The sequence below is a fragment of the Ixodes scapularis genome, unplaced genomic scaffold (genome assembly GCF_016920785.2).
Source record: "Ixodes scapularis isolate PalLabHiFi unplaced genomic scaffold, ASM1692078v2 PGA_scaffold2__306_contigs__length_199485367, whole genome shotgun sequence".
NCBI lineage: Eukaryota > Metazoa > Arthropoda > Arachnida > Ixodida > Ixodidae > Ixodes > Ixodes scapularis.
The window spans coordinates 8,130,869-8,157,965 of NW_024609857.1; the positions used below are offsets into that span (position 1 = coordinate 8,130,869).

Consider the following 27,097-nt stretch of genomic DNA (forward strand, 5'->3'; position numbering starts at 1 on the left):
GTTTAGTCACCTACACGTACAAGAAAAAAAAACAATCACGTTTGACCATTAATTAGCTCAAGCTCTACTCTCGCTTTTTCTCGCATGTGTTACTATATACGAGCTGCTATTTCTGCAGTTATCTTAAAAAACGCCGTGCGTGCCGAGTTCTGGTCATCTTGTTATCGCTGCACGGCAATATGACGCCATTAACAGATAACAAGGTCGAAGCACGAAGCCAGGACCATGAACACAAATAGCCACGCCCCGCGTAATGCATTTTTCCTCGTTAAAAAACACACGCACACGAACAAACACACGGGAGCACGCATGCACGCACACAACCATACACGCACAAAACTGTGCCCGCGCGCTCAGAGACGCACACACGGACACAAGCAGGCGTCGCTACGTTTACCAGACCGCGTCGGAAGCCTAACCTCTCGGGCAACGGTCGATCATGCGAGGCATTTTAAACCCCGCCCCACCATTTCCGTCGTGGCAAACACGGACGCTAGTGCCCGGCTCAAGAAGCTGCTTTTTACGTGACTTGTTCGTTAAACGCAACAAAGCATCTTGCAGAGAGACGCTGCTACCTTTGATAGCACTGCACGTAACGTCTAAGATAAAGTACAATTTCTGAAAGAGGAGCGTAGTGGTGCTGGCAGTAAAAGTGCACGCAAAAATCGAGATACGACTTTAGAACGACACGAGGATTCGCTTGGCAGAAAACTATGCATTGCAGAAAGGTCGAACTTTGTGAGAATGTGAGTTCAGCGGTTGGGGTATAACGTGAAAATGGGAGAACTTGACGCTATTGGATCAAAAGGTATCTGAGAAAGATTACATTTTTTATGAGCCGACTTCCACCTAAGCCTAATATCGTCAAGGCAAGGACTGACATTGTGAATGTGAGCGGGATTTATATCCGTGAAAACCACTTTAGCACGAAAGAAAATACTGTTTTATTTCTTACCGAGAAGTTTGTCTCGCTGAAATAGATGCTACAGGCACTCACAATATCATTTCTTGCTTTAACAACATTAAGTTGTGGACGTCGCGGCTCATTAAAAAATCTCGTATTTCGAAAAAATGTTTTTTTTTTGTTTGTTCTAAATAATGTTATATTATCAAACTTTTTTCATTCATTTCATTTCATTTATTGTTCTCTCAGGGCCCGAAGGCATTACAGAGAGGAGTGTTTTTTTTTTTTTTAACGGAAACATATGAGTATAAGGATAGATAAGGCAAGACATAAAACAAAAGTTATTGTGTTATATTTGTGTTATTTGTGTTATATATCCCAACTTTTCGTGTCACATGCTCACGGAGTTCGAGTTTTTTTTTGCGATGCAGAGTTAAGTTACCTGATCGAAGAAACACGGTTTTCTTTCCTCGGGAACGCCCACTATAATGATTTAGGGGATGTCCCCAAGGTGGGAAAGACTTACGCAAGTATAAACTCTCCCTTTTCCTTTTTTGGCGCGAAACCGAAATTTAAGTGCGTTTATATGTGGAAATTAAGAAGGCGACAGAAATGAATTTAAATACATCCGAAATCTACGGATAAAGTCGAGATGCCCAGGACGTGCAACGTATTTTGAGCTTCTCCCACCAATCGGGGATATGGTATCGAACCACTTAGAAGAGGCCAATGGTCCAAATTCTCATCGAGGTACATAGCCTTTTTGTACATACAATTGGCGGTGTTATCGGATGTTCATAACAATATTTCGTGATGCTCTAGACATAGAAGCCAGACCCTAAAGGCTGGCCCACGAACTTGCGTTAGGTATCAACCAAGTGCGTTGAGCGCTTGCTTGCTGACACACAACTAGGTGGCCCAGACCACCGCCATTATAAAAGGTACAGCCGTTAGCATTCATTCATCCATTCATCTACTGTGATTACTTACGACGAAAGAGCGCACTGGCGCCAACTATCGGGCAATTTGCGCATATACATTTTTTGCGCGTCATTCTTTTATTATGGGCTTAAATTTTCTTTTTTTCTGACAATGATATAAAGGCCAATTTCATGTAAAGACTCCAACAATATACAAAAAAATCGTTCGATGATATGGCTTCAAGCGGCTTTACTGAATTCACTTTGGATAGGTTCGCATGGCTCGGCTCGGGATGAGGAAATAAATGATCCCTCGTTCTAATCTCTCTCTAAAATTAAAGCACATCTGGCTAAAGTGTGTCTAGCACTGCCGCACAAACTGCATTTCTCGAATGGGTCAAATATTTTATCGAGGGAGACTACATCCGATCTCGCAAATACTGCTAAAACATTTACTCCGGTTAATTGCAGTTCCACGGTTACCTCACAGGTGACGCCAGCGTGCCAGTGCGCTCTCTCGTCCTAAGCGATCCCAACTAAGCGATCACAAGGAAGCAGAAAGGCCCGTTCAGACACTTGCGACTCCTTAGGACCTCGCGCCTGAAGGCCCGTTCGCACACTTGCGTCTAGTTTTGACCGTGTGCCTTAAAACCTTTTAAAATCTCTTACGACGAGAGAACACACTGGCGCCACCTATCGGGTAGCCGTGGAACACTCGGCCGTTCCGTATATTCCCTATTTATTTAGTACCCCAGTCCTTCCCCCTTGGTTCGACAACATCTTTTGTCAATGTTACGAACGACCTTTTCTCATAGGTAGTACGCACATTTCACCTCGCAAATACTGCTAAAACTTTCGTTCCAGTTAATTGCAGTTACAGGGTCGCCGCATAGATGGCGCCAGCGTGTCAGTGTGTTCTCTCGTCGTAAGTGATTTTAAGAGGTTTCAAGGCACACGGTCCTAAGTTGTCGCAGGTGTGTGAAAGGGCCTTAAGGCTGCAGAACGCATTTGGTTGCAAGCGAAGGAAAGTGTGTACACTAGACTAAAGTAGGCGCTTTTTAAGGCGGAAACGAAGGAAGAAACCGAAGAAGACAAGTTTCCACTAACCTAGTAGGTTATTCCTATGCGTGAGTACTTTGCTGTAGACGAGCAGATCTCCGGGACAGATTTGCATTGGCGGAATGACGACGATGGAGCTTCTTCGCCGCGTCTTCTGAGTGTTCTGGTCGCCGGAGCTGGAAGAAAAACGTATGCATGTCACGCAAACACACAGATACGTAAGTGGGAGAGGTATTCGGCCATACAAAATCTACGTGCCGGCGGAAACCACAAAAAGAATAGAGATCATAGCTTGTAAAGTCGTGCCTCGAATAAACCGTGACGAAACAGACACGTACTGGATTTAATGAGGCCCGAGAATTTACCAAAAAAAAAACAAGATTTCCAATTTTAAGATTAAATTTCCCCGTTATTTGCTGTTGAATTTATTTTCGTGTTTGGTTCGACCGAAGTAGATTCACGCCTAAACACCAACGAGCGGCTCCGACGTCAGGCCGCATCAGTGGCGCAGCTGGGAGCACGGCGCATGCGCAGATGCTTTCCTTGACGTGAATCTGGTTTGTGCGCACGCGCAGTGCCCATACCTGGTGTGGGCAAACGTGGACTTGTTTGTAAACAGCGGGTTCACCTATACGCAGTAGCATGGATGACCTTACGCACGGCATAAAGAAATTGGTCGAGTTAAATTTTATTTTTCGTGTCACTAATTTGGAATTTGTTCTTAAACCTATGCATTGAGAACTTACCTTAACTTACCGGCACCTAGTACCCGTGAATCTAGTTAAGCTAATACACCCTTTAATTCAATTTGCTTTAATGTAGAAGGCGTAGGAACAATGATAACATATCTAAAAGAAAGAAGTGGAGCTTGTAACTCTCCTCAGCACCCAATAAGCAATAGCAACAAAGCCCCGCGTAGCAACGCAAGATGGCGTGATCAGAGATGTCCTCGAAAATTACGGCACTTTTTGCTAGCCGCCCTCGACATTTCGCCCCATTGAAGTTCATACTGTAAAGCGTGCTTCTCTGCTCGCGTCGTCACTCTGAGGAAAAGCGCTACTCGTGTAAATACGGGTAAAGAAAAGAAAAAGAAAAAGCGTATGAAAAAAAAAAAAATAAATAAATAAAAAGGGAGCAGGGAGGGGGCCGAGGGAAGATTTGGTACTTATATGTAGTTTCTGTCGTGTGTTCCCTTCCCGTCGGCTTTCAAAACATTCTTGTGAAGCGGCTGAGCTTGGCTTGACGCGATACGTCTTAAAGGGAGGCTGAAGCACTTTCCAAGAAATCAGCTTGGTTAGGAGCGCCCTTTATAGCCTTTCGTCCCGTGACTTCAGTTATCGCACTTAACTTGGGCAGAAGTAAGCGTAAACCGCATTTACTTTGAAAAAAAAAAAAAGAAAAAAAGTGCAGCGATTGAGGCTTTATCGGTGACGTTACCGGCAACACTGTGTCCTGCCAACTCCTCGTGGATAACAGTCATAGTGTCGGACCTAAAGAACGTCAATTAGGGGCAGAGACTCGGAATAAATCAGCGAGAGCACGTGTCGAATGCTGATGCAGCAATCGCGCCCAATGTGCACCCCGCATTGGACCTCTTTCGGTGACACTGAACATTGCCGCGTGCGTGGCGGAGTTGTCAACACAGGCGGCTGCCACGCGGAGGGACGGGCTTCGAACTCCGTTCGGCCTGCTTCTTTCCTCCTTCCCACCGATCGAGGTGCTTCTGGAACGTTCCAGCCCATTCTCTCCTCTGATACCGTGTTCTGGCTCGGAACTTTCCTAAACGCACCGCGTGTACGAGAGCAGCGGTAACGCGCTGCTTCGGTACAGTCGCCCTTTCGTCTTTGACGCAAGACGCCGGTATCTTGCTCCTCAAGTTTGTGGGCACAAATTCGCCTCATTAAATGCTTTCTTTCAGTTTTACATCCGTCTCCTATTTTTATTTTGCACAATGTTCGGCATTACGGTTTTGTTATCCGCAAAATGGGCCATCCTTTTCGCCACGTGACAACTAACGCATGCACACGAGCAAACGGTCTTGCCAGAAGGCGTCCGCCATTGAACAGCTTCCCCCGGTTTCAATGGCTTCCTCTTAGATCTAGGCTTTCTATCGCTGCCACTCAAACGTGCACAGGTTACTGAAAAAGAGTAACGCAATACCGTTTGTGGTTACTTGCTCAAAAAGTAACCAAGAAAGTTACTTGCTGCTGAGATTAAAAATGAAAGCGTTACTTCAGCTGGGAAGTAAAGAACGACTTTCTCGTAACTTTTTTTTTTTTTTTTGCAATAGCAACTTTTTAATATTTTATGCCGTCAATAATGCGTATCGTTTCAACGCACTCAAGAACATGTTTACTTTCTCGTTGGCGCTTTTTTGTTGTTCCATCTCCAAAAGCAACTAAGTTCTGTAACTCGTTCTTCCAAGCGAGGAAAATACGTTCTTATCGTTTCATTTCTCGAAAAGTACCTAAGTGGTTCTAAGAAAAGTACCTAAGAAAAGTACCTAAGAAAAGTACCTAAGTCGATACCCGAAGAAGTAACTAGATAGAAGTAGCGCATTGACTTAACGCGTTACGTTCGACTCTGGTTGTACCATCTGTAACCAGCAGACAACGAGCTAGCCATATCGAGCTCTTAATGACGATCTCTGCTGTGCAAACGCGGCCGCCGGTATTTTTGTGTGTACATTGTTTTTGTCGTCTGGCAACACTCTCCGCAACCCGCAACGAGATCCGGGACTCTGCAGACAATTCTAGTGGTGCGCATGGGCAGTAACGGCGTCGTCATTGAAAAAAAAAAAAAAGATTTACGAGAACGTTCTGCTGCTTCGTTTAAATTATTCCGACGCGACTTTAATTGCGTGCGAGTCGTAAAATGCCATGGCACTCGGGACGTATACCATTAAAATTCAAGTGGTCTCCGGGGGAACATTGTGAAAGTTCAGTAATTAAAAAAGCAAAAACAAAAAACAAAACAAAAACAGCAACAACCTTAAACGAAGTTCACTTTGAGCTAACCTCAGTCAATTTTAATGGGAGAGAATAAGATATTTACGATTTTACAACTGCCGTTCCGTGCAGATTATTGATTCGTGTCTACACTTCGTTTCAATTTAAGTGCACACGCAGCCGACGCTTCGAGGAAATGGGATCCATCAAGCAGCGTCAAAAGCGAATGTCACTGGGCCTTTTTTGTTTATGACTGGTTCGGCGGTAATAGAACACATGAGAATCACAATGATGGTGGGCTTTTGACGCTCTCTAATTGGTACCACCAACTCTTTGCGTAGGGAGCGTCTGGACTGAAGTTAAAACAAAGTATAGGGGAAGAAAAACAGGCGTTAACAGTATTGTTTCGGCACGTTAATTCCATTTGGGAAGATATTGGTATTAAAAAGAAAATTCTTCAAAAAAAAACCCGCAATTTATTTTAAAAAATATTAAAGACTCCCCAAACGCCGAATTAGAGCGCAGCTCTTAAGGAGTTTGAGGGGAGGGTACGGAAAGGAGGGTATTCCCCTCCTCCTCCGCACCCTCTCCTCATCCCCTCCTCCTCCTCCCGCCTCCTCCCTCGTGACGTCACTTGTGACCCTCATGACGTCACTCGTAACCCTCGTGACGTCACTCGTGAAGGCCTCGTGAAGGTCGTCGTGACCTTCACGTAACCTTCGCTGTGAAGGTCGTGACCTTCACGTGACCTTCACACTGAAGGTCGTAACCTTCACGTGACCTTCACTGTGAAGGTCGTGACCTTCACGAGTTACCTGCGTGACGTGAGTGTGACGTCACTCGTGACCCTAGTGACTCTCGTGACGTCACACGTCACGTCACCTTGACATCATATGGGAAACATCCCAAAATGCAGCGCGTGGTTACGAGTGACGTCACTCGTGACCCTAGTGACATCACTCGTGACTTTCCTGACGTCACACGTGACATTAACTAGCTGTGACGTCATTATGGGAAACGTCCCATAGTGCAACGCGCGGTTACGCCGACGGCGACGGCTATGACGACGCTGCTCAAGCCGGAAACGGGCGCCTAAGAGCTGCGCTTTTAAAGCGTGTCTCGTTTAAAACTTTATTTTCTGACCGCAAAATATTCTTTCAATATGGTTACCAAGCCTTTTACCGCCGAGCGGTACACTCGCGAGTATTCACGTGCCACTTTTTGGAAATAAAAATGAATATTCGCGAAGGGTTTAGCGAGATATTAGCCTTTATTCATCTCCAGTTCATCGGTGTGCTTCGCAAAACTCCAGTAACAGAATCACCGGAGTTTGAGCGACAACCTGTTTTACGGGAATCGTTCCCGTGGGATACATTTTGACAATGTCTGTAGACTGCACATCTTCTAATCAGTGCGTGTGGGCACGAGCGGAAGTAAAGCGAAGCAGATACGACCTACCGCGTATGTCTAATGTCCACAAAAACTTCGTTGTATATATTGTCCGGCACATGCACAAGATGGACATGATTGAGAGCTGAAGGACCCACCTTCAACTGGTATCCGCGTCTAGGATGAGAACGTTTTATAATGTCTGGTAATTTAACTATATATTTATATTATAGTTTGGGCCGCAATGTAGATTGAGGGTCGTGTTCTTTATTTAATTACGGCTCATGTTACTCTTTTCTTTTTTGGCTTTTCTGGACATTATCCTACCACTGACAGTTAGTAAGTACTATTTCTATTGCAACTGCAAATACGCGTTCTGATTGTTGTTTACGTTAGGTATTAATATTTCACAGTGTCTCGGAAGCACTCTCCTGTGTTTTGAGAAATGCAATATTGTGGCTCTCGTACCGTATGCACCCGTGTAGAAAGCTCGTAGAAATGAATAAATGATAACCCAGCGCGGCAATTACGCATGGCCACGGACCTTAATATTTACTTTCAGCGCCTACGGTTTGAAAATGATAGGGTTAACTATACGCAGACCCTGAACAGCGCATCCGACCAACACCCGAACTTAAACTACGATCGACCATATTTAACGAATGTGTACACATTCATCGGCTGGCTGCCTGTGACGAAGTGTTAAAGACAGTGCAGCAGGGTTGTGATTATTATAATCAGTTGCGAAAGCGGGAGGCCGGTTGTACGCGTTATTCTGAAAAAATACTTACTTTGGTGCACCGCCTTGACTTGAGACATCTTCACTCGAACTTTCGTAGCCATCTGTCATCATCTGTGTCAAACAAGACGACACAAACTCAGTCTATCCGTGGGGAATTATACTGGCTATGCATTCTAAGCAGGCGGATGTATTGTTATCTCAGCTGAACTCTAGCTTACTTTACTGACTTCTTTGTCGCGAAGTAAAACAAGCAGGCTGCTTCGAATAAAAGTGACATTACTGCCGCAAATATTTCGCGTCTACGAAACGAGCGAAAGAGTCACACGAGGTATGCGTAACTACCAAGAATTCAGAGGCGCTAAAATGATACACCATATGTCAGTAATTCAAAGAGCTACTTTCTATCGCTCGCGATGAAATTTTGTACTAGCTAACGTTTTAATTAGCAGTATCGGACAAGCCGAGTTTATGCTTCTAGTTTCATTCCGATTTCTTTAATACTTAGAATGGGTTTCATCTAAGAAAACTTTGTCAACACTGGTAGTGCTGAATGATTTTGATGCTTTAGTCGTTAAAATCTAGCCTGCATACTACGGTGAATCTATCATTTAATAAAAAAATTTAAAAATAGCGTCCGCAAAAAAAAAAAAAAAAGACAAGAAAAAAAAAAGAGCGTCATAGTGGCATCGCATGCGCCGAGCGCAAACCGCGTTTTAGATTAGCGCATGCAATACTTTTGGGTACGCTATACTAAAACTCTCTCATAGAAAAATAATCAAACACTGTTTGTACCGTTGCGGACAATAGGATCTAATACACCCGATCCGGCCTTTTTCTGCGTCGGTAGTCCCCACGAGCTCAACTGTCTCTCGATCTGTCAAAGCGTGTGGGACCTAAAATTCGCTTTCTATTCTTAGATCGAACCACGTCAAAAACAGCATGGAGAATACCGCAACGACGCCGGCGGCAACGATTAAACGAAAGAAAAGAAACGCCCTGACGCGGAATAATTATCGACTCTTTTGACTGCAGAAGCGACGGGCTATTGCGACTAAGAGGAAGAAGAGGCATCGATTTGGACGGAGCGCGCGCCACCGCGCTTTTAAACGAGACAGGTTTCGGTCCGCGTTTTCTGTCCGCTTCGGGGACGTGTTTTTATATCGACGAGGGTATAAGAGCCGGGGCACGCACCTTTGGCGGCACCAGGGCTCTCCTCCTGTGCAGGGCCGAGGCCGGGGGTTCGACGAACTCGTCCTGCTCGTCCTCCTCCTCGTCGGGCTTCGAGGGAAGCTTGTTGAACACGATGCCGCCCTCCTGCTCCTGCGAGCCGTGCACACGCCATGACGACATGAGCGTACACGGAGCGTGAGAACAGGGTCCCTAAGCACATACTCCGGTTCAGCGTAACTTGACAAACAGAGAAAGTTACGGCAGGTCGCGCGCCAATTAGAGCGACGAAGCGAATTACGCGACAGTGGGCCACTGGAGGAACGTACCCGTACAGTACGTTGTCACGTGCCTCGGTGCGATGCTCTGATTGGTTCTGTAGAGCCGTAGCTTTTTCTCTCTTCCGAGTGAGGCTGAGACAGTAATAGTTCGTAGACCTTTCAAAAGTTTTGTCCTGATCACTACTACGGGGTTTGTTGGTGCGCAAGGTGCGCGTTATTTGTGCATGAGAAAGTGACAAGTTCAAGCCTGGCGGGACATAAATTTTACACGACGAGCTGGGACTTGGAAACGTTACGTCCTCGACAAAAGAAAAAAAAAAGAGCAAAACAGAACTTCTAAGTACAGAATACAATAAACACATTTACGCATAAGAAAAGAGGACACAAAAACGCCCTGGTGAGCTGAGCTGTCACATATTCACCCGTAAAATGTATACTGTAGTATGTACCTTCACTACTTAGCCTATTTTAATGAGTCACGGTTTTCCCAGCGGCCCCGTCATTGCTGCCGTTTTCGTTAGGGACACAACCAACGCACCTATTTTCGCTTTACTTCGGTCGCTATCGCGCCAGTCGCCGACAACCTGCAATCGCGGAAGCCACAGAAAACGACCAGAAACCGGAAAAGGACCCGTTTTAGCCAGTTTGGTGTTTTGAAGCGGCAAACAGTATCCGACAGTGGGACGCTCCCATGCGTGTCACTCGTTCATGATAATCGTTTATGGCGTTCGTCCAAGTCGATCGTACATTGCGCTCGGTCATGACGCTCGGTCGTGACGCTCGTTCATAGCGTTTCTCATAGGAAACAGCTCATAAAACACATTCTGTGTTAAAGAATTTTTTTGATCGCCTCTATTCGGATAATTCCCTAGTGGAACAATTTTTTTTTTATCCTCGCAAGGAATACTATTTAATTGTAACCGCAAAATATGTCGAGCTTGTGCCCCTTAATGCCCGTAAGGCAGCAAACACGATGTTCACTAAATTATAAACTCGTGAAAAAATTGTTTGAAGAAAATATATAATACAAACGTCAATGAAAGAGGGGAAAAAAGTGCTAAGGAACGCTCTTGATTTGGCGATTGATTTGCGTCATTTATTTATTAATTTTTAACTTAAAGTGCCCACCAACAATCAAAGGCCGCAACAATGCGCGCGTCGGCGTCCTTTGAAGTTGATGTGCAGTAAAGAGTGTGTGATGAATAAACTTTTTTTTAGTGTCCATCTTGCGAATGTGGTAACGATGTTTTTTACAAAGATTTACTTCTTGATCATCACGCCCAAGCGGATTTGCGTTTTTATGAAGACTGGGTGTCGTGGTATTTTTCCAGTCTTCGCATTGACTCTTAAATTACCATTGGGTGAATACATGCCTACGCACTTCCATGACTTTAAATGGGAACGAATCGGACATGTAAAAACGCTTACCAAGTTTGAAAAGAAAATATACGAAGGAGCTCTATCGCCATTAAAATGGCTTTTTAAAACGTTTTTGAAAATTTTATAATAGGCAAAACAACAACAAAAACTGCACTATTTAATTTTATAAGAAATAAGGGTAGTTTAGTACGAAACAAATTACGGTTGGCAATGTCAAAGCCTCACCCTTTCCCCAGAAGTAGCGATTTTTTTTAAGCAGAAGAGGGGATTTGTTTTCGAAGCTTAATTTATTTTTGGACAGTTTACTTGAACACTTCGTCGTCTAAACGAAGAATTAAAAAAAAAATGTTTTGTGGAAATCATACAAGTAAAATGCCGATGCAGATGAAACAGATGGGACACCCCGCTTGCCTGGAACGCCTGGAACTTGAATACAAAAATAAGCGAAAACATGGTTTGCTGGCGAGAATACTTATTTATAAAACCAGGCATACCACGATGACGTCTAAGTGATTCGTATCAAACGCTCAGTTCAAGAAATCGGGAAAACGGTGAGGGTTAGAACCTCGCAGATTCTCAGAAGATTATGGAAGCGGATTGCTTTCACGTTTGAACACATCACTTGGAAAGAAATTTAAGATGTTCAACTCCAGATGGAGCTACGCATAAAGAAAATTTCGCATGAGCAACTATGAAATGTTTATAAGTACTCCTGTGTCAGAAAGACGACAACGGAAGCCGAGGTAAAACATTAATAGGAGATGGAATAAAAGTGTATTTTATTTGTTTAAGAAGTAATCTGCCTATGGACGTGTCCTCCTTAGGCAGGTATTACTAGAAAAGATTTAAAAAAAGCCGCACAAGGTAAATACAGTAGGCGCAAGTATTCTCAGAAATAGTGAAATTCGGAGAGACTCCTATTAAATTTTAATATTTCGTAATAACGTTGCGAACCGAACATTCGCAGGTGCTTGTATATGACGCAACGATATAAAGAAGAAAAAAAACCCAATAAAAAATTTATGTGGTCTCTGAACTGAGCGAATTTCAAGTACCCTCAATCCGATCAAATTGGAGCGAAAAAAAAAACTTATAAAAGGAATTAGTTTAGATATTGTGTAAAGTTAATATTAAGTTTTGTGTCCCTACATTCCGAGATTACGAAAGCAGTTCTAAGGCGCGCAAGAGCAGCATGAACATTTATTAAGAAAAGTGACGCGTCTGCTAGTGCCGGCTCTCGCTGCCGACTCAGCCATCTTAAGATCCCACTTCTGTTGGTGTTGGCGAGGAGGGCTCTCGTACTAATGTACATTTGAGCAAACCGCACTGTAAATCTGCCTCTTCAAAACCCCAGGTTAGCAGTCGTACTGCACTCGCCAAATTATCCGTCTGCAGCGGTAACAACGGCGTACCATTTGATGAGAGTAAATTCACGGAGTCTATGAATGCATACAACCAATTCAACTTATATTTATCTAGGAGCTACAGGACACCCTTGGACTACAAAAACTAAGAGTTACGATATAAGAACATAGGACACAATTCGACACCGCCGGCCTCTCCGTCTTGTTCTAATCCCCTCCCTTTCCCTAGGCCTGCCTCCTCTTTTCTTGGTAATAAACAACAGCTACATTATATGGCTCTTGCGCGAAGTTTGACGTCAATGAAGCGAGCGGTCACAAGGTACGACGTCACACCGCTCTCGCCGGCACGTTTTGCCGGGTGTCCAGTCCTACCAGAATAGTTGTGCTACGCAGATATTCCTAGTGTTGACGCTGTGCTTTTTGGGGCGTTTTTAAGCAACATTTAGTTATCTGCCTTTGGCTGGCCGGATCTATACCATTCGAGACGTTTTAGTGGAGCTAGCACTTTGCAGTGTATGAAAAACACTTAAAGTTGATACAGAATCAGGCATGGCAAAGCCCTCTTGGGTGAATTTCAAAAATATCTCGGTTCAAGTCGATAAAAGTATATTAAAGTCAGCAATAGTTATAAACCTGAGTCGTTGACCTGATATCAAGGTCAATCTCGCCAATGGCTACAGTCGATTTAAGAAGTTATTATCTTAATGTAATAATATTAGGAGGAGTGCACAGTTGTTTCATCGTGTTTGACACCAATAAATGAATTTATCAATTGTATTTAATATTCAGTAACGCAAATGTCAATCTTCTATGCACTAAAATCAATGCTTTCCTGAAAAAAAAAAAAGAAAAAAAAAAGAATGTTTTTACACAGTTCTGTGGGTATGGAACCCGACTTCCATCGCACCGACCCGGTTCGAGTCCAGCTGGGGCGTCTTTCTTGCGTTGAATTTACACGGGCTAATACAGTAAGGGTGCAGGCGAACTGGTGAATGGTAACCATGTTGAATAAACCTGAGACTGGGGCAGAAATGAACATATAAGTCGAAGGAACAGAAAAGGACAGGACGACGCCTCAAAATCAGCTCACGCTTTGAGACGTCGTCCTGTCCTTTTCTGTTCCTTCGACTTATATGTTCATGTCTTCCTCAGTCTCAGGTTGATTCAACAAGGTTTACACGGGCATTTGTAAGCGTAATACGTAATATTAACGTCGTGTGACACTTCTTGCGTGTCGGTCGTCCAGCGTTCATGACGCTCACTCACAACAATTTTACGATAGAAAATGCCCCATAAAATACATTCTGAATTAAAAATAAATTGGTAAACGTAAAAAAAACCCAATTCGGTGTAGATGTATTGCATAAAAGTTGTCGCCGACTTTTGCCTTGAGAACGAACCCGCATGTAGTAGCTAGGGTTCCGTGTTTTCGGATAAATCCGAAAAACACTCACGGTAAATGTTTTGTCAATTCGGATTTATCCGAAAAACTCAGACTTTTGAGGTCACAACGAAAAGAGGAAACTAAAATAGCAAAAGAAGAGGTGCTTTACAAATGAACTTCACAAGAGCACAGTGCCAGTGGACTTGAGGAGATGCGCCTTCAGTTTCCCCTGCAATCTCGAACTAGTGATGAAATGTGTTTGCCTTGCAGCTCGTCAAGGTTGCTTCAGAACAGCAAATCACAGCACCCAGATTTTTTTTTTTTTTTTTAGCAAACGCAATAAAATAAACTTTGAATTTCAGAAAATAGGGAATCTAACAAAAATAAACTCCGATAAACCCTGCATTTTCGGCGAAAAATCAACTCCGAAAAAAACCCTCCGAGTATCGCGAGAACGAAACTCCGAAAACACGGAATCCTACGTACAGCCTAATGTCCTGTCGAGCTGACGGCCAAAAATGAAGCCATGTTTTTGCCGCTAACGGACGTTAAGACAGCTGTCGGACGTTGTCCCGCAGCGAGCAATATCGATGCAGCTTTTCGGGCCGAGCAACACGAGACGGGCCTGCCAACTATTCACCCGAGCCGACACGTGCGGCCATCGAAAGGGACTTGGGCGACAACATATTCGCTCGGGGGTGGTGTCGGGTTCATGACTGTAGCGAGATACCTCATCACGAGCGGGGGTCTTGGGACTTGTTCCTTTTGGCACATCGTTCTGAGATAAGAAATAGTTCGGCTATCGTGTGACTGACGTTGTACGCAGCACGTACGATAGGCCTAAGGAGGTGGAGGACTCCGTGGAACGAGTATGTGGCGAAACAGCGTCAGATTTCGCCCGGCGCGTTCACGCAGCGCGCCGCCGGGCGATGTTTGTCGCCTGTTCGCTCCATGGAGTCAAGCCGCGTTCACATTGATAATCAGTGTTGTTGGTGACGCCTTACAAGTAACAGCGTCAACGGTAACGCGTCAAGGTTTTCGGTAACAACACTCTCGTTATTGTTTTTTAAACAGTAACTCATAACATACTTACCTTATTTATTTCGGGTAACGGTTAACGTATTTACGTTACTCTTTATATCTTCTTCTCAAAACTCCAAAATGGAATCGTAAAAAAAACATAAATGAGGAAATTATGTTAAAAGGTAACTCCGGAACATTTCCTCGATTTTAGGGTTACGAATGTTTTTAAGTGAAGGAAGTGTCCCTAACTTATGGGGTGTCCGTTTTTTTTTTCGATGCCTCGTGTTGGTTTTTTTTAGATATCCTGCCTGAAATTTTTGTTTCGTGGATCTACGGCGAAATCGAAACAAGCTCGAGCATGGTGGCAAACCTTGAGATCAGCTGCATGGCCATCTTGTGAGTCAAAGTTCGCAATGCGGTACCGCAAAACGCGCGACTGGCCTAGCCGCAAGAGCAGTTCCGATCAGTCAGGTAGAATTCTACGGCTGTTCTACACAATTCTACGGAAGTAGTAATAAGCATTCATAAAGTTGACGGCCGAAAAAGGAGTTTTCCACGATGAACTCAGGCACAGAACGAGCCCTCACTTACCTTTTGAGAACAACTACAATCTTGGTGGCCTAGAATGCACGTTGCAGAAGCGTTGTTAAAGGTAATAGTAAGCCCGAGCAGAGCAGGAATGGACTAAACTATTGCCGCCAGTGAATGACACTAAAGTAACTGTATCTTTGGAAAGTAGCACCAAGCTTCACGGGTCACCATTTTGGTTCGTGGAATGAGCACTTTCTTTTTTATCTCTCCATTCTTGGTGAGTCTATCTAAATTTGCTGGTGATGGCTATAGCTTTATAGACGTTTCTTGTATACCGAAATTTCGCTATTCGCACACCGGCCGAGCGTACATCTTCGTACCGTCACCACATGCGGCGTCGGTGCTTGGAGGCATTGAAAAAAAATATTTTACTCTCTTGAAATACGTAAGAAGAGCAATATCATTAGGAGGGATCTGTGGAGATAAGCATGATTGATGAGCTGATTGCGCGCACAGTGTCAAAGACGCTTATACTGCCGAGCAACGCTTTTAGTACGATGACGCTCCATAGCGATCTTGACGCGACTGGTTCAAAACGGCCCTTTCGAACCTTCGAAGATTCGAATGGACAGAAATGGCGATTTCCATGGAAACCGACACCGATCAGCCACTCACCTTTCGAGGTTTGGTCATCTGTATGTTAGTATATGTTTGTGCCCGGATAGCAGGCAGGCACCCGGGACTTTCCCGGAATCCAGTGGCTTTAAATGTCACCTTCGGCGCCACGACGCGCTTGAGCGAGCACGGAGTCAATAATCTTGGTGCGCGATCGTTGGAGAGCACTTACAAACGACGGCCGATAAAACATATAACGAGCACAAAATCGTCCGCTAGGACGACTGTGAACGCAGCAGAAAAAACGCTTCGAAAGAAGTGGCCAGTACGAACAACATATCTGCTTAATAATGAAGAGGACATCAGGGCACTTGGTTGCACGACAAACAGGCAACCCGCTGAATGCCCGCATATATATATATATATATATATATATTTTTTTTTTTTTTTTGCAGTGCAGATATTTAGTTTTGGTTAATCGATATCAGTAATCTACTTCGGTTCGAGTTTTGACCGAAGTTATCCTTTAACCTTCTGCATTGGAAAAAAAAAAAAACATTCCGGAATATGACGCTTAAGCATACCCGCAACGTGAAAACAATCGAAAGTTTTCATTCATAACTAAAAATTAACGCAAACGTTACGTGCCTTACTTTTTATGGGTAAGGGAAACGCGATCCTTTTATTTGCAAGTAACGAGTAATGTATTTCGTTATTTGTTTTTCTACAACACTGCCGCTAATACACCGCACAAAATACAGTGTGCAGAAACTGTCTGTGGTGTGCTTCTGCCTCGTATGACGGCCCTGTAATTTGGTCGTACAAACACTGTCCGCAGACTTGTTCGAAGAGTGCATATCTAGGAAACAAACAAGCGCACCCGAAGATACTTCTTTCATGATGTCTGCGGCAAACAATGTTTTTTTGCATAATGTATGAGTAGTGGGACGGCAGCTTTAGAGTGCAGCCGGGGAATGATTCGACCGGATGTAGCTTAGAGCTAATTTGAAGACACCACTACTAGTACCAGGACCGTTACATCAAGAATAAAATCAACAACGGAAAAAATAACAAAGCTAAAAACAAGTTTTAACCTCGGCGAATTGAGAATTACGATAAAATAGAGACAATAAGGCAAACAGGGTGCATAGGCATTTTATTTTTAGTCTATATCCAGCAGCTTAAAAAAGGTCAAAGGGTTTTAATTAGCGATAGATGCGTCCTGAGAAATTCTTTAGACGTAATAAAATATATACGCGCCAAGAAAAAAGAAAACTTATTGACTGGATAATTTTTCATGATGTACAGTAAGTTTCTATGCCCTCATTGTGACTAGTAATAAAACCACGATATAAAAAATAATTATGTTCACGTTATCTTAAATGTTATCAACTTCATTTAAGTTGATATCATTTCCTCTCGTATAATCAGTGATAGGACACGAACGGCAGAAGATCTTTCAGCTGTCCCGTTCCCGGCGCGTGCCTCTTTTTACGTATAATAGAAGTTGGGCACCTGGCGAGCTTCGAGCATGCACGCGCCGCCATAGCACGACGGAAGACAGCGAGCGCGTGCTCATGCGAAAAGATACCCCGCGCTTCTTGTCTTGTCAGTGACATTGCTGGTAGAAAGTCAGGGAGAGGAAGAGATCAGAGAGATCGGCGACGCCAAAGAGCTGAGCTCCGACTGGAAGGATTCGTGGGAATAGACGCAGAGCTAGCTGAGTTTGTCTCGACTCACTCTTCGAACCCATTCCAAAAATAAGTCGAGACAAATTACCTTTCTTTTGATGTTGTCCGCGTCACGCACATCTGGTGCTTGACATAAGTACGGAATAAACAAAATAAAAAAAAAAGATTTAAGAACTATATTTTTTTTTTTTTGCGATGTCTCACAGTCAGAGTTCTATATAGGATACAATGATAAAAAAAAAATCATTAAGAAGCAAAGAGGTTGGTTTTTTATACAAGACGTGACACTTCAATTTTGCCATACAGACAAGAGGTCAGAGCTGTTCATTTCCCTTCAAAACTTGCCTCTTTCTATCTCGTGTTAGGTTTGACTGAACTCTTGACACGAGTCGATACATTGGCCGTGCGTAGCACGGTATACGTGTCATATCTGCTGTCGCTTCGCGCAAAAGAAAAAAAAAACATATATTGGATGGACGGCAGGACACCTGCAACGAGGAGACCCATAACGATATACCGATACGACGAATCCTATTTATAGTCGGGGAAAGGCCCTCGACAAAAGTTTTCGCTGCGCAGAGCGCGTTTTTCCTCATCGATTTTCTGACTGGATAGCAATCGAGATGTCAAACCGTGCGTGGCTCCGTCTTGGACTCGACGGAAAGGAAGCGCGGACGTCTCGACGGACGAGCGGTCGTCTCATTCAATACCCCCTCGAAAACAAGGCCTGCTACCCCTCCCCCCCCCCCCCCTCTTCTTTTCAATCGTTACCAATAGTGGAAGCACGCAGCTCCGCCCAGCTCGTGTCAGCGTCACCTGCAGCGCGTCTTGCAGCTTCTCACAACAAACGCGACACTATCTCGTGGCGAAACCAAGGAGCGCGCTTTTGCTGCTTTTGCGGCGTACACTCTCGCCGATCTTCGGCCAGTTTGCCGCTTGGGGCGGGTCAGGGATCCACAAGCGATGACGTCATACGCAGGCCTTGCCTTCTAGGAGGTATTACCTCATTTAAAACGCGTTGGCGCCTGCGCCTCGCTTTTCAAAGTATGGAAAGCCTTCTAACGGGGTGACGGGAAAATTCACGTCACGTAACCCAACATCGTGGGACTTATACACCAATTAAATTTCGCTGCTAAACTTAGCAGGGAAATCGACCTCATATGCCTTATACACCAGTTTAGTTGGACGTTACATCACCAAAATACCGAGTAAGTTACACCGCTAAATTTAGCGGAGATGTTGACTTCACGTGACCTGTACACCACTAAAAATTTCTCCTGGAATGTTTTGAGGATGTTACAAATAATTCGCCGAGAGAATGGGGGAGAGGAGGAGACGAGAGCGCGGAGGAGACAGCAGACCGCCGAGCTCTGGTTGGAACGATTAGGGGGTAGCCCTAAGGCTATAGCCGCCTTTGTTTATCCTCCACTCGTCAAACGCGTTAGAACGCGAAAGCCAAACGCCGGACGCGGGCGTTCTAACGCGTTCGACGAGTGTAGGGGAGAGAAAGGCAACTTAGAGGCCTCAGAAAAGCGGTTGGAAGAGATCGGTCCTGAAGCGAGCGGTTTCCAAGAAACAGTCCGACAGGTGTCTTTAGGTGTACCAGACTGGGGACGGAGTGGAGCTGATGGAGGCAGACGATACGTGCGCCGCTTGCGCCCCGTTCCGACCACATTTCCGCCATATTCCTTCAATGTACCACGTGGTTGAGCATGGGGGTGGCGACACGGGTGCAATGGTGCCCGCCGCAAGCAAATAAAGCTTCGGTTTCGGTTTGTGAGGATTTCTAAATGTCGACTGTACGAATAGTATTCCACATTCCAAGAAACAGATTACCTAGGGCCGTTTGTTACTACTTTTGCAACGTATAACCAACCATTATAACAATGTTTTGCGAATCGACCGGAGTTGTCCTTTAAATACTGCATTTCATTCATCGAAGGACTTTGAAGATAAAGATGTCTGCGAACTTTTGACCTCCGTCTCGAACCTTGGGGACAAATCTGCGTGTCGTCAAACCCGGCGGCGACGTAGTCCGCGGAAAGTCAGCTTAGAGTAAGGTCACAGATCACGAGATGGAGCCATATTTAAACAGTCATCCGGGAAGTATTATAAAGCTATCAAAAAGAAAAAAGAAAAAAAAGAAGAGCGGGGCGAGTTGAGGGTTTGAAAGCCTATAGAAAAATTCGCCCATTGTCGCAAACAATCCCTCCTTTTTGACGCAGACGTCGAAAAGAAGGGTTTTTTGGGCGCTACGTAGACATTAGTGCATCTCGGGGGACATTGAAAGAGAGGCCAGCATGGCCATTCTCACGCACTTCCTTTTCGGTTCTTTCCGGACTCTTATTCGCTCGCAATTCTTTGTGCGTTCACTTCCGGTTTGAGTTTTGAGTAGTGCCAATGACGTCTCCATTGGAGGGCTGACTTGGACGTCCTTTTAGGAGGCATCCTTTTCAAGTTTCCAAACGGCAACGCAGAAGAAGTAAATAAATAAAAATAAATAAAAATAAGACAAAGACAGAAGTGGACCGAAAGGGGAGCCAGAAAAACGAATAGATAGGCACAGATTTGTACGTTACCCAATACTTGCTCCTAGGAAGTTTTTTTCGGTAATGATGTAACGACCTAATTACTTTTTAAGCTAAGGAACGAGCAACGTTTTTTCGCTACTTTCTTATTCAGTAGGGAGTAATTGAATCTACCTACTTCTGAAGGGGAACGTGTACAACACGAGTATCTATAGGTGGAGCTCGCGTCTGCGTTTTGCGCGACCAGAAAACGCTAGACAGACCATCAAAAAGTGTGCATGAGGTATGGCAGTATAATAAAAATAATTATAATATGCTTAATGGCATAAATAAAAAAAGAAGTCTACGATGAGGATAGCATCATATAAACACGCGAATGGCTACAGCTATCCGCGAGTGAACGCGTTAAAATGCGAATAATTATTAACGACAACACGTATTGGAAGCGGCTACTGCTTCATGAAAACGACACATTCAAAGTAACGAGAAAAGAACACGTTATTTTCGAGCTGAGGTAAGGCGTTCCTTTAGAATCGCAGTAACGGGTAATGTACTTGATTACGCTTTGAGTGAGTAACGAATAACGGTATTTATCGACTCTATTTGAGTTAAGTGTAGTACATGTCTGAATGGGCTTTCCCAGTTCCATCATTCCTTTACACCGTGAATTTCGGCGCATTGGTTAAAAAAAAAAAAAAAAAAAAGCGCGACACGGTACGCACGAATGACGCCACCGTCTTCAGTGTGGAATTATTGTTTGTTCGTGAGATTACCCCTCCGTCGTCAGCATGTCCACTGGTCCAAAATGGCGGCCGGTGAAAGCAACTTCCCGTAGTAAAGGAGACGCTGCATCCACTGGACTCGTGCGGAAGTGCGAGGTTGTTTCTTCTCTTTTTTTTCCTCCTCTGTTTTTTTTTTGTCTGCCTTCGTCGGTTTTACCTTCAGTATCGGTCCATTTTCATTCCCTTCTTATAATGTATACACGACCCTGACGTCACGCCGCTGAGGTGGCGCTGTTGTCGGCACTGCGCGTGCGCGGACGCTTCACTTGACGCAAATGTGGTTTCTGGGCACGCGCAGTGGCCGCACCTGCAGCGTGGGCAAGCGCCCCTTGTTTGTAAACAGCCTGCCGGTCGATAAAATGTCGAGAGCTTCCGTCGGCACTCTCACTATTGCATCGTGGCGAATAAACATCGAGATAAGGTTCCTCCGGTCAAACATACGACTCCTCTGGCCCGAAAGTGCGCGTCTCTTCGTACTTCGGATCACTGCCATTTCGTTTTTGTTTTATAATGGTCTGAAAGATATAACACCTGACCTTCTTCTCTGTCTCTACTGCACACTCTAAAAAAAGTTTGTGCGTCTACTTTCTCGCATAACACTCGGAGAGCCAATGCCCGCAACTTACGGAGGCAGCTCAGCAAATGACTATGCCAAAACCTATGTTTAGACAACAAAAAAAAAAAAAAAAAAAAGAAAAAAGAAAACAGTGTGGGGTGTGTCATTAAGCAATGCAAGCGTGAAGTTTTGGACTGGCTAATATCACAACTCAGATTGCGTTTTTTGGTCTAAACATATGTTTCGGCATTGTCATTCGCTCAGCTGCCTCCGTAAGTTGTGGTGATTGGCTCTCCGAGTGTTGTTAGGGAAAAAGGACGCATGCGCTTTTTTTAGAGTGTATCCCGCCCCCCCCCCCTTAAAAAAAACTGGAATAAAAATATTTTAAAGCTTATTTAAGACAAGTTTTTCTTCTCATTTTTCCACAAAACTTTTTTTTTTGGGCACTATTTACTCCGTTAAACGAAATTTAGGTGGAGATCATGGCCCGCTCTAAGCCCCGCTCACAAATCAGTGGCCCCGCCCATTACTTCTGGACTGACTTGGCTGCTCAACCGAACACGCTCGGAAGTCCAGTGTCTCCCTTTCGCGACATCCGGTGCGTCTAGTCTGGCGACTGACACCGACTGCTAGTCGTGCGAGCAGACGCGTGGCATCCTCCGTCATCGTCTGCTATTTCACCACCGTCTATCGTCGTCTGCAATGCCCGTGAGACGCGGACAGGAAAGCTGCGCGTCGGCGTCTGTTTTCGCCTTCGTCCGTCTGCTATTCCACCCCCGTCTAAAAACTTCTGCAACGCTCACAAGACGCGACCATGAAAGTGGCGTTCTAGCGTTCCATCATGCACGAGATGAGGTCCAATACAAGCGTCTGTCAGCGTCTATTGATGTGCGGTAACAAAAAACCGAGAGAACTAAAAAAAAAACCAACAAAATAAATATGCTGTCCTTCTAGCTTTACTTCTCTTGTTACCTTTTTTCACGTGGCCCCAGCGAGCAAGGTGAGTGAGCGTCATGACGCAGAATTAAAACGCAACGTCAAAAATATTCGTTTTGTTAGGCCAGGTGCACTTCAAAACTTGAGGGCCATTTGCCTTTTGAAGCGAAATGACGGCAAAATACCTTGACTAACTTGATGCGAGCCGAACGCCTGGTTGCCTCCAGCCAAAACGGCTCGCTAACCCTTACCTGCGTAGGTATCTTCTCGGTATTGAAACCAAGGTTGCAATCATGACGGTTGCACAATTCACAGAGCAGCGGGGCCGCTTTTACGGAAACCAACATGTTTATTCAGAATCGCCACGCGCAAACAAACAAATCAAGCGAGATGGAGCAACATAGGCGACGTGGGACGCAAGGCTTAGGCCAGTTCCGCAACGAAAACAAGCACCCGTACAGCGCTTTCGAAGGCGCGAATACTTGGGACGGTTGTTTGCTATAAACTAGGTCCGGTTGAGATCTTCCTCTAAACACCTCGGTGAACGCTGGATGACACGCACTCGTAAAAATAACCGAAGTCAAAGAGCTACTCTCGTTGACCTCACCGCAAACGCCGACAGTCACGTTAGTTGTCGTTTGAAACCGAAACAGAAAGGAAATTTCTGGACATCTTTGAAAACACTAATGAATCTATCTAGATTATTTGTTTCCGAAAGATAAACACATATTATCTATAAAAATACGATGACGGCACGGAGACACAAATTTACAACCAACCTTTCACGCGTCAATCATCTCTCCAGGCAATGAGAGATGTAAGCACATTGTAATCACGTAGCGTAGCTTAGCGGGCTGCGACCTCGACCTTCTGCACATAAATTACGCCTAGCGGCTCAAATATTGTTCGAAAAAAAGTTTTTTTTTTGTGGTAAAAGCTTTTTAATATACGTGTTCCTTTACAAACAAATTTGGATCGTAGTGTTTCTTTAAAGGGATACTTCAACGAAATTTGAAATGTACCCGTCGTGTTCAGAAATAGGCTCATTTCGATCCATATCCGTAATTGACAAGCACACGTTTGTATTTTGAGTCTGATGGCTGTAGTTTTCCTTATAAACGGGACACCCTGGCGAGCTCTCGGAGAGCGGCCAGCGGAGAGCACGTGACATCCGGCGCAGTCGTGACGTTGCAAAGCTCGTCACGATTGCGCCGGGTGTCACATTCCCGTTTTCGGAATTTCTGCGAGACCGGGGATTCCGAATTGTCGTCAAGCTCCGGAAAGGAGAGCCTTCAGCGGTACTTTCGAAAATGATTTTCTGCAACCTTCATGCACCATATTAAGAAGATGATTTCTACATTCAACATCCTGAAGGTGAAATGAAGACGAGTTAGGTGTGTTTCCTCAAATACAAAATCGCTTCAGCTTCCCTTTAAAGGGAGAGGATGATGTTGCGGGAAAAGTGAAAGGAAGAGCATGTCTATCTATCTCTTTAATTGATATATCTGGTTCATGTATTCTATCTACTAACTGATGTTTGTAGTTCATAAAATCTGTATTTTTTAATTTATATATTTATCTAATCTATCTTGTCTATTTGCATCTTGAATACAGACGAGACACACGCAGTTGTCAGATTATATATATATATATATATATATATATATATATATATATATATATATATATATATATATATATATATATGTATATATATATATATATATAGACAGATAGACAGATAGATGGATAGATAGATAGATAGATAGATAGATAGATAGATAGATAGATAGATAGATAGATAGATAGATAGATAGATAGATAGATAGATGTATAGATGGATAGATAGATAAAGACAGAAACAAAGAGGGACAGAGAAAGGAAAAGAGTGTGATTGTGTGTGCGTGTGTGTGCGCGTGCGTGCGTGTGCGCGTTTGTGTGTATGTGTGCGCGTGCGTGTGTGTGTGTTCGTGCTAGATATATATATGAGAGATATATTAGAGAGAGAGAAAGATGTGAGGCCTTACCTCTGTCTGGAGGTTAGGAGACGGGAGGCTGAGGTAGGCTGCTTTTCCGTCTCGGCAGGCCCCCAGTCCTGCAATGCACAGAAACAAGAAAAAAAGAATAAGCGAATCAGACGGCATTAGCCAGGACCTCGCTTTAGCTAATGACGCTTTTGAGAAAAGAGTGTACAGTAGAGCAAGAGGAAGGCTCTTTGAACTCCCGCAAGGCTGTAAATTCTTCTCGAAGGGGTGCAGGGCCACGAATGTTCAGTCGGTTCCAGGGTTTCTCGCCACAAATGAAACACCTTATAGAAACAAAGTAACCGGGAACATGAACATTGCGGGTTGTCGATCATTATACTAATGTGGAAATTCGGAAGGATTTTTGGTCATTGCTCTACGTTTTTGCTATAATTCGAATAATGAATAATTTTTTACCGCTGCTATTTTATTTCTTCTGTCACTTATTAAGAAAACAATAAAAAAAAGAAGCGTTAAGTAGCTTTTTAATACGTCGAATATAAAATAATAATATAAATAAAGATACGATTACGACTAGGCTACTTGGACGTAAAGCTTGCTGTAGAATTCCGAAGATTACGAAGAAAAACGATCTTTTCAATAAGAGAGATAACACGATAAAAAGAAGACACCCACATATACTTTAACCAACTTCAGCTGACTTAACTCCACCTGCACTGCATCCTGCCTTGCACTGATTCTCTAAAGATTCCTGATAGCTCTTTGTTTTGTATAGGTGAATTAAACGGGAATCAAAACATTGCAGGTAGGCATCCGCAAAAGCAGTGCTAGCGGTGATGCGTTTGAAGTCACAGTGTTTTCGCTAACACGTTAATTTTTGTTTGTAACGTACGTAGTAACATACTTGTTATGTTTTGAAAACAGGAACGTATAACGTAATTTATTTCGACTAGCGGGTAACGTAGTAATCTTACTCGTAACGTTACGTCTTCTGTCCGTAAAACGTAAAAAATGTTTTCTGTCCAACACTCAAAAAATAATTGTACTTCAACTTTTTTTCGGTGTTTCTAGTCGCCAAGTTATGTGAATTCTTGCGTATTTTTACGTTAGTCCTCAAGACTATTTGTGTGGAACCGTGAAAAGAAGGTAATTAGGTTAACGGTCCGTTTATACTCCAACGTAAGGTCGACGGGCGCGGCGTAGCGCAGCGCGCACGGATACTGATTGGCCGCTGATATCGAGCTCCTGGTTGCCGGCCAATGAAAAGCGCGCGTTCTGCGCTACGCTGCGTTCACTGCGCTCAACGTCGGAGTATAAAGAGCCCTTTAGTCTCTGCATGAACATAATGTTTCTGCAAATATGGCGCTTATGCGTACCTGTAAAGTCAAAAAGTAAAATGTTTGATTCATAAACAAAAAAAAGTAACGCAAATTGCAACGTGGGTGATCATTTGTCCACATCGGTAACGGTAATGCGTTCCGTTTATTTTGAGTTGACGTAGATCCGCAACGGGTTCCTTTTAATTTTGGGTAATGTAGGTCTGTAACTGGTTCCTTTTATTTGCAGGTATCGAGTAACGCGTTTCGTTACTTTTCTTCGCTAACGCATAGAACACTACGCGAAAAGTCAACGGAGCTGCGTAATCAGGAAGAACACAGCCGGAATCTAGGCTTAGCTCCTGATCCCCCCGCCGAATTCCGATAATTCCGGCGCTTCTTTCGTTGTCTCACATGAATCGACAAAGATTACAGACCCCTTTTCACTTTTCTTTCCAGCGCACTGCGGCTTTCGACCTTCAATGCTCGCGGTGGTTCTTCGTTTAGGCGAAACAAAAACAAAAGGAGCATAAAAAAAAGAGAGAGGGAGAGAGTGGGAGAATGGGTTCTCCGCAAATTGTGAGAGAAAAAGAAAAACCAACACTCTCCGCAGTTTAATTAAACGTTCGGCAAAAATAAGAAAGAAAGAAGCGCCCAGGGGAAATCGATACTCAATTCTATAGTCGATCGCTCGCGGTGTGGATTGCTCGGACTGCATCGGATAATGTCGGCCACTGTCGCGTTGTATCACCACCCATATTATGACATACCGTTTGCGCGCAAAGTGTACATTATAACGTAAAAAAAAGAAAAGAAAGACAACTTTAAATTTTTGTAAACGAAAGGAGGACAATGGAAGAGTCCCTGAGGGCACCGCGCTCCAAGTCGAAAGTAGAGCAACTCAATTATTTCGGAAGTATCTACGGTTTGATTTCCTTTCGTGCCTGGCTCTCGAATTAGACAATTTCCGCCATTACTCGTTCAAGTAATACCCCGCTGCTGTTGCACTAACGCACACTTTGTCGAAGCCCCGTATTGTAAAACTCCGTAATATCTTCACTACTCGAGCTTTTTTTACTGGATTTAGGAGAAGTTAGTATCGAAAGCGAAAAGCTCGAGTTAGGAGACGGACGCCCTTTGTAAGAATAAATTCAGCAAATAAAAAAGGTTTCAGACAAAACCCCAACGTACATTAATAATAATAAAAAAAATAATAGGGGCATCAAAGGAGTTGCGGTTTTGACACCACCACAGGGGATGTGCGTTAAGCGATCCACCGTCCGTCTTTTTTGCGTACCCCCTGGCTCTTTTCTTCAGTGGTTGCCTTTTTTTAAACACAGAATCTGTTAATAGGGCTGGGTTTTACGAGAAAAGTGACACGTCGCGATATCACGTGACGCCCTGACGTCACGTGAGACCACAATGTCACGTGGTACCATGACCTCTCGTGACGTCACACTGCGCGTGCCCAGCTCATTCGCAACTCACTGTGTGCGTCTCCGAGTTTATCCAATACCGCCTCGAATACAAGGCCCGCGCACGACGTCATCGTTAGTGGACCCACGACCCGCCCACAGCGGCAAACGCGCTAAAGGT

General features: G+C 44.1%; 1 protein-coding gene across 1 annotated transcript in view; it reads right to left on the reverse strand.

Moving 5' to 3' along the window:
• The window catches only part of LOC8037437 (pleckstrin homology domain-containing family G member 7), a 38,131-nt gene extending 28,855 nt beyond the window's left edge, over nt 1–9,276 (reverse strand). Inside the window, exons 1-3 of the mRNA XM_029987282.4 lie at nt 9,154–9,276; nt 8,012–8,073; nt 2,932–3,059 (exon numbers count right to left, since the gene is read on the reverse strand). Coding sequence (XP_029843142.2) covers nt 2,932–3,059; nt 8,012–8,073 — 190 coding nt within the window. The 5' untranslated portion in view covers nt 9,154–9,276. The remainder of the gene's footprint in view (nt 1–2,931; nt 3,060–8,011; nt 8,074–9,153) is intronic.
• Between the last annotated feature and the right edge of the window lie 17,821 nt (nt 9,277–27,097).